The sequence below is a fragment of the Syngnathus acus genome, chromosome 14 (genome assembly GCF_901709675.1).
Source record: "Syngnathus acus chromosome 14, fSynAcu1.2, whole genome shotgun sequence".
In the NCBI taxonomy this organism is placed as follows: Eukaryota; Metazoa; Chordata; class Actinopteri; order Syngnathiformes; family Syngnathidae; genus Syngnathus; species Syngnathus acus.
In genome coordinates, this window is record NC_051099.1 from 7,980,821 (window position 1) to 7,993,416 (window position 12,596).

The 12,596-nt window shown below is 40.7% G+C and overlaps 1 protein-coding gene across 1 annotated transcript in view; it reads right to left on the reverse strand.

The window, feature by feature from the left end:
- nlgn2b (neuroligin 2b) overlaps nucleotides 1-12,596 on the reverse strand; it is a 40,665-nt gene that overhangs the window by 10,447 nt on the left and 17,622 nt on the right. Inside the window, exons 3-4 of the mRNA XM_037269504.1 lie at nucleotides 9,211-9,264; nucleotides 5,994-6,143 (exon numbers count right to left, since the gene is read on the reverse strand). Of these exons, the coding sequence (XP_037125399.1) occupies nucleotides 5,994-6,143; nucleotides 9,211-9,264 (204 nt within the window). The remainder of the gene's footprint in view (nucleotides 1-5,993; nucleotides 6,144-9,210; nucleotides 9,265-12,596) is intronic.

Here is a 12,596-nt window from a genome sequence, read left to right on the forward strand (position 1 = left end):
GGCTGCAAATACATGTATTTATCTAACAAGAAGACACACCTGAGGCTTTGTAAAGGACAAAGAATATTTAGCCAATTAGCTTTGTCTTTTTTGAAACAAACGTGTTTTCTGTTGCCATTCTACTACTGTTATCCTTGAACGCTTAATGTGTCACATATAAACCACAAACAATGGGGAAAACGTGCTCGAAGGCAGTGGTCCCCAACCAAAACACTTAATACCTTGTTTCTAATTCCAACATACATTTTTTATGAAGCAACAATAATGGCGACCCAAAAATAATGATCGCGTATACTGGATTTAAGTAACACTCGTGTGTAATTGTCTCCCATTACCGAGAGATGGGAATGACTTCTGCTAATTACAACAACTACATTCAGTGTAATGGTGAGTTATGTTTTTATTTGTTTGTTTTTACTCGCATCTATGGTGACTAGATACTATTACCTGGTATCTGTACTTGTCCATCCCTATCTTAAACCATTATTGAATTATCTTCAGATTTTTTTTTTTGGAGGAATCTCTTAGCACTGGAGTGGCAATAATCCCGCCTCATGGGTTTCTCAGTGACCGCACAGAGGGCTCGGTGTCGGTGTCCTGTGGCCGTGGTTTGTCATCTGATTCTGGTTCACCTTGATTGTTTTGAACCTGTGTACGTGGGGTGAGAAAGTGTGTGTCTGAAAGTTGACAATGATATGCAAGTGATGATGGCGCTGAGTAGCGACGACTATCTACCAAATTGACCTCTCGATAACAATCAGAGAAACCCCCACGTCTGAGTTTGCACTCTTCAGCGTACTTACATTTCAGTCAACAGCACTTTAAACGTGGAGTGATTTTGTTGCCCTAACCTAGTCATTGTGATTCATAATACTGTGTTACACTGTACATCATCAGATGGAGCATGTCCCAACAGTCATTTAGTGATGGGTGGGATCCACTGTGATGACATCAAGACTGACAATGTTCACATTGTCTTCCACACCTATAAAATCTTCAATAATATTTTTTGTGTGTATAAAAGGCTGTGGCTAATTCAGGTCCAGGCAGGTTTTATTTTATTTATTTTATTTTATTTATTTATTTAGACAGGACAGTACCAGTTTGATGAACACTAAATATATAGACATATATACAAACATCCCAGTGTAAAACCAGTCGGAATTAGCCGGAGCTAAATTTCAGCCGTTGTCCTCGTGACAGAACATAGACAGGACAGACAGACAAATAGACTTTAGACATTTAACTATCAGGTCATGTTTGCATCACTCCACCACGATTAAACTACATTCGCTCAGCGCAAAACAGACACAATCTTAATTTTGTTAGACATTGTCAGAGTAATAAAATACTCATTTTCGTAGCTGCAGTTTGCAGTAAGTTTTGAACTGCATTGCATCACACTGAGGTGTGTTTCAAACAATTCAGCTCAGCTGCATGAAAATCTAGTACGATGCAGTGCATTTAGTTAATGTGCCGCATGTGAGTGCCTGTCATCAAACCAATGGACCAATTAGTTGGATGGATAGTTGGATGAATCTCAATCACTAATGAAAACCAGAACCACAATAGTGATTGTTAAGTATCATTTAAAAGGCAGACATGCTGAAACATTCTGTCTTTTGTACAACAACAATGGAGCTTTGAGTATCTGATTGTTCAGCCGTCCATCTATTTTGTGTAGTGCTTGTCCTCATTGGGCCTATCTGGCCTTGGGCAAGAGGTGGCGTACACTCTGGACTGGCTGCTAGTCAATGGCATCAAACAATTCTCACTCACATCAATTAACATATTTCTGGAATGTGGGAGAAAACTACAGTACATGTAGAAAATCCGTACAAACTTTGAGGCAGATGTGCTAACCACTGTGCTGTATGTATCTTACAAAAACAAAAAGTGGTCATCACAATAAGACAGGCGACAGATATTATTCGGATTACAGATGTACGTAAAAGAATAAAGGCGTTATCCTCAGATCAACTCTGCAAATGACTAACTTTCTCCCAAATGTGACTGTGACCTGAAAAGGTATCGTTGCTGACCTTTGCCTCTTGTCAAAACCAGAGTCATATGGAAGTGTCTGCTCTGTGGCTGGGTGCTGAGCTTCCTGCCATCGTTGCCTGGCAACTGTCCAGAGCTTCAGGCTAAATGATATGGGCACATACTCGCTAAAGCGCTTGCCCAAACACAGACACGCACGCACATTTTCAAGCACACGCCCGCACGCCCGCACACGCAAAATGGAACCACAACACAAAATGGTTTGTGAACTTCATGGCTACTCTGTGGTTGTCTATTCAAGGATAACATGACAAATGATGTTACGTATGCTGCCTACCATTGATGCACAAAAATCTCGTCTTTCTCATTCACTAAGTTTACGCTCTCTCTCTCTCTCTCTCTCGCTCTATCTATCTGTCTGTCTGTCTGTCCGTCCGTCCGTCCGTCCGTCCGTCCGTCCGTCCGTCCGTCCATCTATCTATCTATCTATCTATCTATCTATCTATCTATCTATCTATCTATCTATCTATCTATCTATCTATCTATCTATCTATCTATCTATCTATCTATCTATCTATCTATCTGTTTGCTGAGTTGGGCTTCTTCCTGGATTAAGTGCTGAGAGCAGCATTTAACGTATGCGAACATTTGCATATTCAACTCTTGCCGCTTGCAAAGTGTGGGAAGAGTTGTTAACCTTTAAATAAATGCTGAAGACCGTCAAACTCAATGAATGAAAGCATGGTGCGGAGTAATTGAATATAATATAATAATATTAAATAATAGGAATAAATACAACTAAGTAATAGTAGCCACACAAGTATTCCAGAGTGTCTTATATTAAAATCAGTAAGACAAAATAAAAAAAATAAAATACATAAAAAGTCACTCTCTAGTCCAGCTCCCTTCACATTTAACTTACTTCTGAATCCTAAACGAAATGAAGCCCTAATGAATACCTTCCCAAACAGTATGTGCATTTTTACTGAGTAAAAAACAACTGTGCTGTAAAAAAAATGTGAATCAAATGAGCAAAGCTAGTGCTGGCCTAAGGGTCTGATTACGCGACACTATCTTTTAAAAGAGATAAAAAGCAGTGTCAATCATTGGCAGCATTTTGTAAACTAGCAAAAGTTCTCCAAAAGCATTTTTTTTTTTGAGAAACAAGAACATTAACTGGGTAGTTTGCATCCATGTTAGGATTTCCTTTAGGCATGCACAAATACAGTACTTACCAAAGCAACAGTGGCAGACCAATATTAATATAATATATATTTGTCCTTATAACTGAGTCTTTTCCAACAAACATAGCCTTATTTTGGATGAAGGAAAGGTCAAGCAATGTTTTATGGCAAAGCTCACTAGCTACCAAGCACAGTACAACATTTCCAGATGTTTTTGCACAGTTGTTGGTGAAAAGTTAAATTCCAGTTCAGAAGGGCTGCTAAACAGCCGCTCCACTACATGTGGTGGAGTGATGGCTAACATTGAGGCAATTGGGTGACTGCCAAGTGCACGATGGACCCCCGGGGTAGGTGACCCCTGAGCGAGGGGACTCCAGAGACACAGAGGGAGGTAGTGACAATCTTCATGCTCTCTGATTTCACTATCAGCAAGTCAGGTTCTTTGTCATTTTGGCTGTTTTCCTGCACAACACATGATTATTTATTCAGGGTCATTTTGATTTGAATTCCCATTTTCCAGCAGTAATAAGATTTGCTAGTCAAATTGAGCTGTCAGTTAGGAAAGCATTATAAGAGTTTAAAAATGTTTTAACGCACCGTTCTATTCATAAAACAAAATAATATATATATTTTTTTAAATCATGGAATGTTATTTAATGAAATCCAACTATACTGTCATTTGGCAGTTTGAATTCACAATGTACTCACTATTCACATTTGGTGTTCCATGTATTCCCTCAATCGCATGTGCCTATGAATGACTCATAACGACATTTTACATTCATCACCACACATTAGTGGTCCAATTATTATTATTATTATGTGACACTGCATTAGGAGTTCACGCTCACAGATCTCATCAGAGGTTATTGGTAAATCCTGTTTTTCCAGCAGATGGATATTCTTATATAGGACAATGTTATAAGACACAATAGTTGATGTCCTTTATCAGAATCGTGAAAAATCGTGACTTTAGCGTGTACCTGACTTTAGTTTCAAAGCTGTGGAATTCATTGAAGAACACGTCAGGTACACGTGCAGCCAACTAGCTCAATTTTGGCAGCATCCCAAAGTAGAAACATATATCTCTTCTTCCTGAGGTGAAAAATACACTCACACCCAGAGCCCAGGACGGTGGTCTTTTTCTCCAGAGTTCATTAATTAGTTAATTAGTTCATTAATGTGAACAGATGGCTGTGCAGCACAAATCAGAAGGCTCTCTGAGCCTGGAGCAGGAGGAAGGTTCGCAACCATCACCTGACCTATGCTCCTTGCTGTATTTTTTATTCCAGTTAGATTCCACAGTAATATTATGGATATTATATAAATATTTCACTTCAAAATGCAGGGTTCTGCTTTTATTGAAAAAAAGAAAACAAAGCCATGTCGATATGTGTCAGGGTACGCAACTTCAAATGTGGAGGTGCAATTGGACCTACTGGTACAGCCTTCTTTTGAATGAATACTTTGCAATGCTGCAGATTGAAAAGGCACTTCTGAGGATTTATTTTTAGCCCTTTCCCATCTCCTCTTCTCTTTCTCTCACTGTCTCTCTATGATTCTCTCTTGCTCATCTGCCTCCATTCCCTGCTCTGTCTTCCTTCCTTATTCCTGATCCCCTATCAGCCTCTTAAAGGTACAGGCGTCGCATGAAATGAAGATGGCGTGAATAAGTTTGCCGCCATGTAAGTACGGGAAAATCCGAAAGATTAAAGCATAAAACTATTGAAATACAGCAGGCTAGTGCGCACGCACGCACGCACGAACACACACACACACGCTCACGCGCATGTGCGCACACACACACACACACACACACACACACACACACACACACACACACACACACACACACACACACACACACACACAAACACACACACACACACACACACACAGTCAATTTCAAACATACGTTTATCCTGCGCATACACAGACAAACGTATACTCGGCTTAGTACAGTAACTTATTTAAAGCATATTTGCGTCTAACCACATGACAACAGTGGTAAAAGAATCAAGGGCATCCGCGTCATGACTCCGAATCACTCGAGCAGAATCACTCCCCACCTATTTAAACACGTGTTCCGTCTGCATCTTAATGGGATAGTTGCAGAGCAGTAAACATATTGTGGAATGCATGAGTGCATATCAAACATCTCCGCCTTGAATACTCAAAGTGCACACTACATTCTGCTGTTGATACAGCTTGTCGCAAAACAAACCACAGAAGACAACCGTGTCAAAATGTGAATTTGGTGAACTTTGCAAACTTGTGGTCACGAATCACATGCTCAACTTGCTAATGTTTGTGACTTAGTCTGACAGCATGTTTAAAGCGTCACACTGATGAAGTGGGCAGGGTACAGCTGCAGGTTGCAGTCACCAAACTCACTTTGTCCTTGTCCCTGGGCGTCTCCCCAATGGACTGGATCATGTTACCCTGTGTTAATATGGAATGCCATTCTTGGATGGCATCCTAAACTCCTCTCATCCCCATGTTTGTCATTGTTCACAAGTGTTGAAACAGCCGTGATGCACCAAACAAGGTCTGATTACTCAACAGGGAAGCCGCACAGATAATGTGTGCAAAAGATGATGATGAATGTAAACACATGCGTTTGCTGTATTGGTGGCATGTGCAGCCAAATTGTGACAGAGGGGACACATTTACCACTTTATCCTACATAATAGCACAGATTGCAACTCTAGTTTTCACTGGCGGAATGCAAACAGGGATGGAGGCCACCAAGGTGAAATGGCTCAAAGAGACAAAAGTATCAAATAGAACGTGTGACACCACACTTACCAAGCACGCCCAGTCGATAGTTCATGGTGACCACGATGACATTTCCATACGCCGCAAGGACACTGCCATCAAACATGTTCCCTGAGCCTTCCATGTAGGAGCCGCCGTGGATGAACAACATCACTGGCTTCTTACGTCGATCTCGAATATCTGCGGATGACACACACACAAAATATATCAAACCTGACTTTAGAAAACGAAACAAGCACTTTCAAGGAGCTGCATCCCACACATTCAAATTGAGGTCAGGACATGAAAATGTAGTATGAAACATTAAAATGTGAAATTCAAATGAACTCCACTTTTTTGTAGTTATTCAAACTGAATACAAAAAAAGCAAAATATGAAGGTTGCACACATATCCCATGACTTCCTGAGCCTTGGGGCAGTTTGACTTTAATACAAACTAACTGTCTTTATATTAATGACGTGTCAATCAAACCCTCACTGCAAATTTTCAGTGCAAATGTTTCTACTTTTTATCATATAGTCCCTCATCCCAAGCAGGGATGCCACCTTCCAAAATTATGTGTTGGGAAAATAGTACATCCAGCTCTGATGCACTCTCTGCTTGTGGTGTGTTTGAGTCCATCCATGTTTGGAGCTCAGCCTCACTGCTTCCCCCCTCTCACTGCGTCGTTGGTATGGTCTCCGAATCCGAGCTCTGACAGCTTTGTCGGTGCAGCCCGGTTAAAATGAGTGTCTGCACTGTGCAGGCCATGTGGATAATTTGTATGAAAGGTAGACCAAGTGGAAACATAAATAACAGCCGCAGCATCTGTTTACCCCCGATGAGGCAAAGCACTTGGTGATGGGGCTGAGACAGAGATAGCAGGAGAGGAAGCGAGATAAAGAGGTATAAGACAGAGAGGATGAGGATGAAAATAGGACAGCGTGACAGAACCCAAGTGTGCGCGCGTGTGCGTGTGTTCGCACAAGTATGTGTGTTGGGGGGGGGGGGGGGGGGGCTAACGACGTGGTTCGGAAGGTTCACACCAGAAAAACAACAACATGATAGCGGAGATGAAAAAAACATGAGATGCTAAAAAGCCAGTCATACACAGTGGGATACGCTAATGAACACTCACATTCACATCGTCCTCAAGCAGACACACACACACGCACAGAAAGACACACACATGCACAATGCTTGCATCGGCAGCTGCGATGCTGAGTCGCTATGGAAACTGCTTCTCGCTAATAGAACTGCACCAGCCATTCCATTGCACCGACTCACTGAATGCCTGTTGCCGTGGTAACAGATTCAACTCACGTCCTTGCACAGCCGTCTGCATCACCACCTGAATCTCAGGTTGCATATAGTCTTGGGTGCGACACACGCACACACAACACACACACAAATGCGCACGACACGACAAGCTGCAACATTTATGGATCACACCAGTGACTAAAGCAGACAGCTACAAAAAAATTAAACAATTTTCTGTCCCACACTTGAACACGCTGCTCTTCTCTGGTGTATTCTAAACTTGCTCTGATTTCCCAGAGGACCCGTAAACAAATTCAATTATGCTAGCAATACCAGGACAGTATAGAAGAGTCACACGCCTGCATGAAGGCATCATCGCAAAATGTAATTCTTCGGCAAACAGAAACTAATCAATTGACATGTAGCTGCCATGCCAAGGCCCAAACTGAGATTGTAAATGACATTTCAATGTGTGTGAACAAATATACACAACACACACAACCATGCTAACAGACTGCTTGCTTTAGGTTACAGCCATTTATCAATTTGTAATTGTATATTTGAGGGCAATGCGGAAACTGGTGTAGGCTGGAATTGAGATGGCTGTTAATAATGAATGCCAAATCATTTTCGGATTCAAGTGAGAATGAATCATTGTTTGCTTTTAATATTTCAGTACAGCGGTAATAATCGGAGGTTTTAATATTCATTGTGGGATCAGCACAATTATAAAAATCATAGAAACATCATGAATTGTTCTGAAACTAAATGTAACAACCCGGTCTTTGAAAAATGAGCTGTAACATTTCTTCTCTTCACCACATTTTTAAAATAAATCTAAAAATAAAATATGTTTCGTGTAGCATCTCAAACAACGTGTAGGTTATTAAGCCATTCATGTGAAAAAAAATGGTTGCTCACTGCACTCACTGAGATGGAAAAAGTGAATTAGACGCAAGGATGATCTCATCAGGACTGGATGAGTATAAAGGTGATACATGTACACATTTTCGGGGTCATCTCCATGACTCCCAATAGAACAATCCAGCTTCAGCTGCCACCAAAAACATTCACTAGATTCAGGACTACAGGTACGCCCTCACATTTTGAATATAACTTAAAAATAACCGACGTTTTGGGGCATAATGCGTACTCCAAATCGAAGCAATTAACTGACGAGTTCTGGCCTTCGCAACTCCTTCTAATCCATCCGATGTGTTGACATAAATGTCAAGCTTTACCGGCTCGGTTCTCATCTTGCTTCTGCCGTCTTTTTCTACATCTCTATCACGTCCAAAGCGCTATAAATGTCATCTCATCATTATTACTGTTTTTCCCCCATCTTCCTTTCATAGCCTGCCCTTGTGCTCATGTGTTTTCCTTGTTTTCTGTTTTCTTCCTCTCCCGCTTTTGTAATCCTATACAGATCTTTTCCTTTCTTTACGGTGCAAATGCACACATTGGAACAAATGAGAACAAATGCGCTGGGGCATGCACATGCAAAAAGCTAAAGCCGGCACGGATGTACAAATAGAAATGTAAAGAGCTTCACGTGTGCATAATACTTTGTTATGTACACTATGTCTGGGCACGCGAATGGGAACAGATGCACACTGTGCTTGTGCTTATTTGGCTGCATCATCAAAATAGTAAGGGCTTCTGTCTCTGGCAGTAAACATCATCCAGTATTTAGTAGTAGTTCACAATGTTTGGAAAAGGAACAGCGTTGCATAAATAAAATGGTTAGCTATGCCTAAATATTGATTTTAACAAATGCAGCACATATTAAAAGTGATTAGCGTGTAGGGGATCTTTTCAGGAAATGAAAATAAAATACCCCGGCACAAAAAAAGAAACATTTGGCTAAATCAACCGTGACATATGTCTGTGTGTAAATGAGAGCACTACATAACAGTGGAAAATATGTATTTCCTTATTTGTACACATGGGGGGAAAATTTGATGACAGAGCGTAAGATACAGGAAAATATCACGGGAAAAAAAATACCTTCATCCCTTGGTCTGTTCATTGTCGATTCGTCCTGTTTTTTCGTGAGTGGACCTAAGCAACAAGGAAGAAAAAAGAAAATTCAAAAAAGATTGTAGCAACACAAAACCACAAGTCACCCAGGAAAAAAGACAAGGAAAAATAGCAGAACGGCAAACTTTGTTTTCCACACACAGCTAATGATACACTTGTTACTAAGGATTACACAGTTGTTTTTATGAGTGGATAACCAAAAAGTCAACTGTTTAAACTGCTCAGTGTCTTGTCACGGACTGCCTGGCGAATGACCCCCGGGGGCTGCTTCTCCTCCATCCTTCCCCTAATCGTTCCTGACACCATGCTGTTTTGTGTAGAAAAATGAGAACAATCAAATGATCACTCTTTTCAGTCAGAAAAGCAAGTTGATCCACGACTGTGACAAGCGCACATAATCATGTCCTGTATCCAAATGAATAAAAAAAGTCTGCAGTTCTATTTAGTAAGGAGATCATATATTCTACTCAAAGAGCAAAAACAGGACAAGCGGAGCTTATCGTTTCCAGCAACACAATCCGACTCCTGTAAATCTCAGTGTGAACAAAAGTAAATCAGCAAACAGGCACGCTGGGGAAAAACAAAACTTTGTATTACCAAGTTTAATTTGGAAGCTGAAAAACAAAACAGAAAATGATTGGCCAGTGAAGTAACCTTGTTATCTTTGCTGCAACTCTCCCTCTCAACATAAGAGCTTCTGGACATTGTTGTTTTCATGTTCTCTTATTGTGACATATTTCTTGCATTTGTCATCAATTCTTTGTGTGGTTTAAGTATTATAGTCCAGACTTTAATCAGGCCTACTATCCTTTTCTCTTGGATGAGGTATGTTAGGCACTGGGCTGCTTTGTTGCCTGAAGCTAAGAAACACCAAAGTCCCGCTGTGGCTGTCCTCTGCATGACTTCCCACTGTGAGTGCTTTAAAAGTAGAGCTTTGGTCATTTTGTGAAAATTATAATTACAGTGCTTATTTTCTTCCTGGGTTTCTCCTATATTCAAATGGGTGTACTGTATATTTTCCATCTCGCCCATGATTTAACACCTCTGAGTGATTGATTTCTGTGATTTGTAGTTGGGGTGCCAACGACCAGCACATAAATGTTGCAGTTTGTCATATACTCTGCTAGACTATTTTATTCAAAAATTAAACAGGATTCCATATGATGGGAACATCTGACTTCCTGCTCCTCAAAAAAACTGTACCCAATCCTATGCATCATATTTGGCTGCAGAGTTTTACCCTCAAACTCAGCTGTGGGATTCCTCCATGCGGGACTATTCACCAAACTAAAGTTAGGATGCTGAAGTTGACCTAAGGATGCTGTTGCAGGGCTAAATATAATCTCTACATGGTGCATGAGATTCCACTACCAAACACAACACTGAAGAAAAATTGATAAAAGATCATTTGTGATGTCATGTCTCCACAGTAACCTTGAAAAATAACTTTACAGATGACATGCATGAAAGAGTAACCTAATTACTTCAGGGACGAGCTAATTCTAAAAGTAACCTCGATAGATTACAAGTCACTTAAATTAACTGAAAGGTGGTAAAGTATCGGCATTTATTTTCAGGTTGCTCTCGAAACTACAACCCGCCTGTCGTCAAGGTCAAGTAAAGGAGCCCCACATTAAGCCGTAATAGTAAAGCCAGTTAAACGTGCCAATAGCACACGTTTATCAACGTGACCTTAGCCAAGCGACACCTTAGCCTGCTAGTCCTCCCTGATAAGGATCCCATTCATTTGCGTTTTCTCCCTTTCTGTCAATAGAGTGCTCCATCTGCCCTCAGCTACACCTGTGTCTGCTGTTGTTTTGAAATCACTATCTGTACAGTCAAGTCTTCAAGGAAGCCACTAAAGGGCTCTCTAATTCACAAAGCCACACTCATTAAATCCACACATGCTGCACAAAGCATGTTAACAAGGTCCTAAACATCTGTTGCTGTGCTACTCCGACCTGCCCAGCAGCACATTGCCACAAAACTCATTGTGCCGCTCCTGTCTTAACTGTTTGATTCATCGCGTGCCCGACATGCTTGACAGAGCAAACTGTAACTTTGATTTTGTGTGGAGAAAAACAAAAGTCGACATATGACCAAAATAAAGGTTTTCGGGTTTCTGTATAAAGCACCGGATAAATAAAGGCACCACAACAACACACTGCCACGGCAATGCAGCATTTTCATCCCATATGTCTATATGAATCCAACTTCCTGACATAAAATGTTTATCTTCCTTCTAAATGGAAAAAAGATCAATGCTGAATGGATTTCCTGCATCCTCCCCTAAACCACCAAGAAGACGCTTGATCCAGATAGTACTTAGTGCAATAGAGAGAGGAGGCACAGTTGGTCCTGAGCTACGCTGCTAATAGAGAACAGCCAGGTAGGCAGAGCGGTAATGGATAGAAAGACACATTAGTCCTCCATCTTGTCAGCAATTTTCCACTACTTAGCGCCACTCTAAAACCACACCTCTCTTCTTAATGGCAATGACTCTGATTTCATTCATTTTCTACTGCCTATAAAGAGCAGTATGTGTATGTGAGGATAGGGCCCGCTCAAAAAGAAGTGTCGGCAACATTTTAGACAAGCACCACCACAACCAGAGCCAGCCTGACTTCATCATGCAAGAAAAACATTGTCCTGAATTTATGAGATGAAATTTGCCATTTAACCAAACAGCACTTTAAAATGATGGTTACATCAGACAGAATATTTTCCACAACACCAAACTAAAATCTGCGTTATAATATATATGTAGATTATAATACTTTCCACAACATCTGTTAGGTCTAAGTACCATCAGACATTAAACCACACGCTGGAAGGAAGAGGAGAAGACAACATCACACTGAAATATGCTTCATGACCCCAAGAGAATTTCACATATGATGAAAAGTAATTGACTGAAATTAGTTAAAAAGCTCATACAGTTTCATTGCTTTGTTTTTTTACGAGATAAAACATGTTTACCAGCACAATCTAACAAGCTCCAATGGACTATTTGCTCAAGCACCCGGGAGCACTTCCGCCCAGTGATCGGCAAATTTGTTTCCGATTAGCTTCCTGCGTGTGCTGACAGAAAAACTTCAGCTGACATGGAAAAAAAGAACAATTATACTGTGAGGCATACTTATACGTATATTCTAGAAAATGGCGGGTGGACGAAATGAGCATTGCTGTGTCCGGATTGAGATGCAATACTTAATAAATCCATTTAATCAAATTTTCAAAATTTGCCTCTCAAGGGACTTTTTTGCTCCTGTAGATTTTCGACTCCATTGAGGAGTCCATCTTTGCTCTTCCCCATCATTAACGTGTCAAACATTTAGCACTTTTTGTGCTGT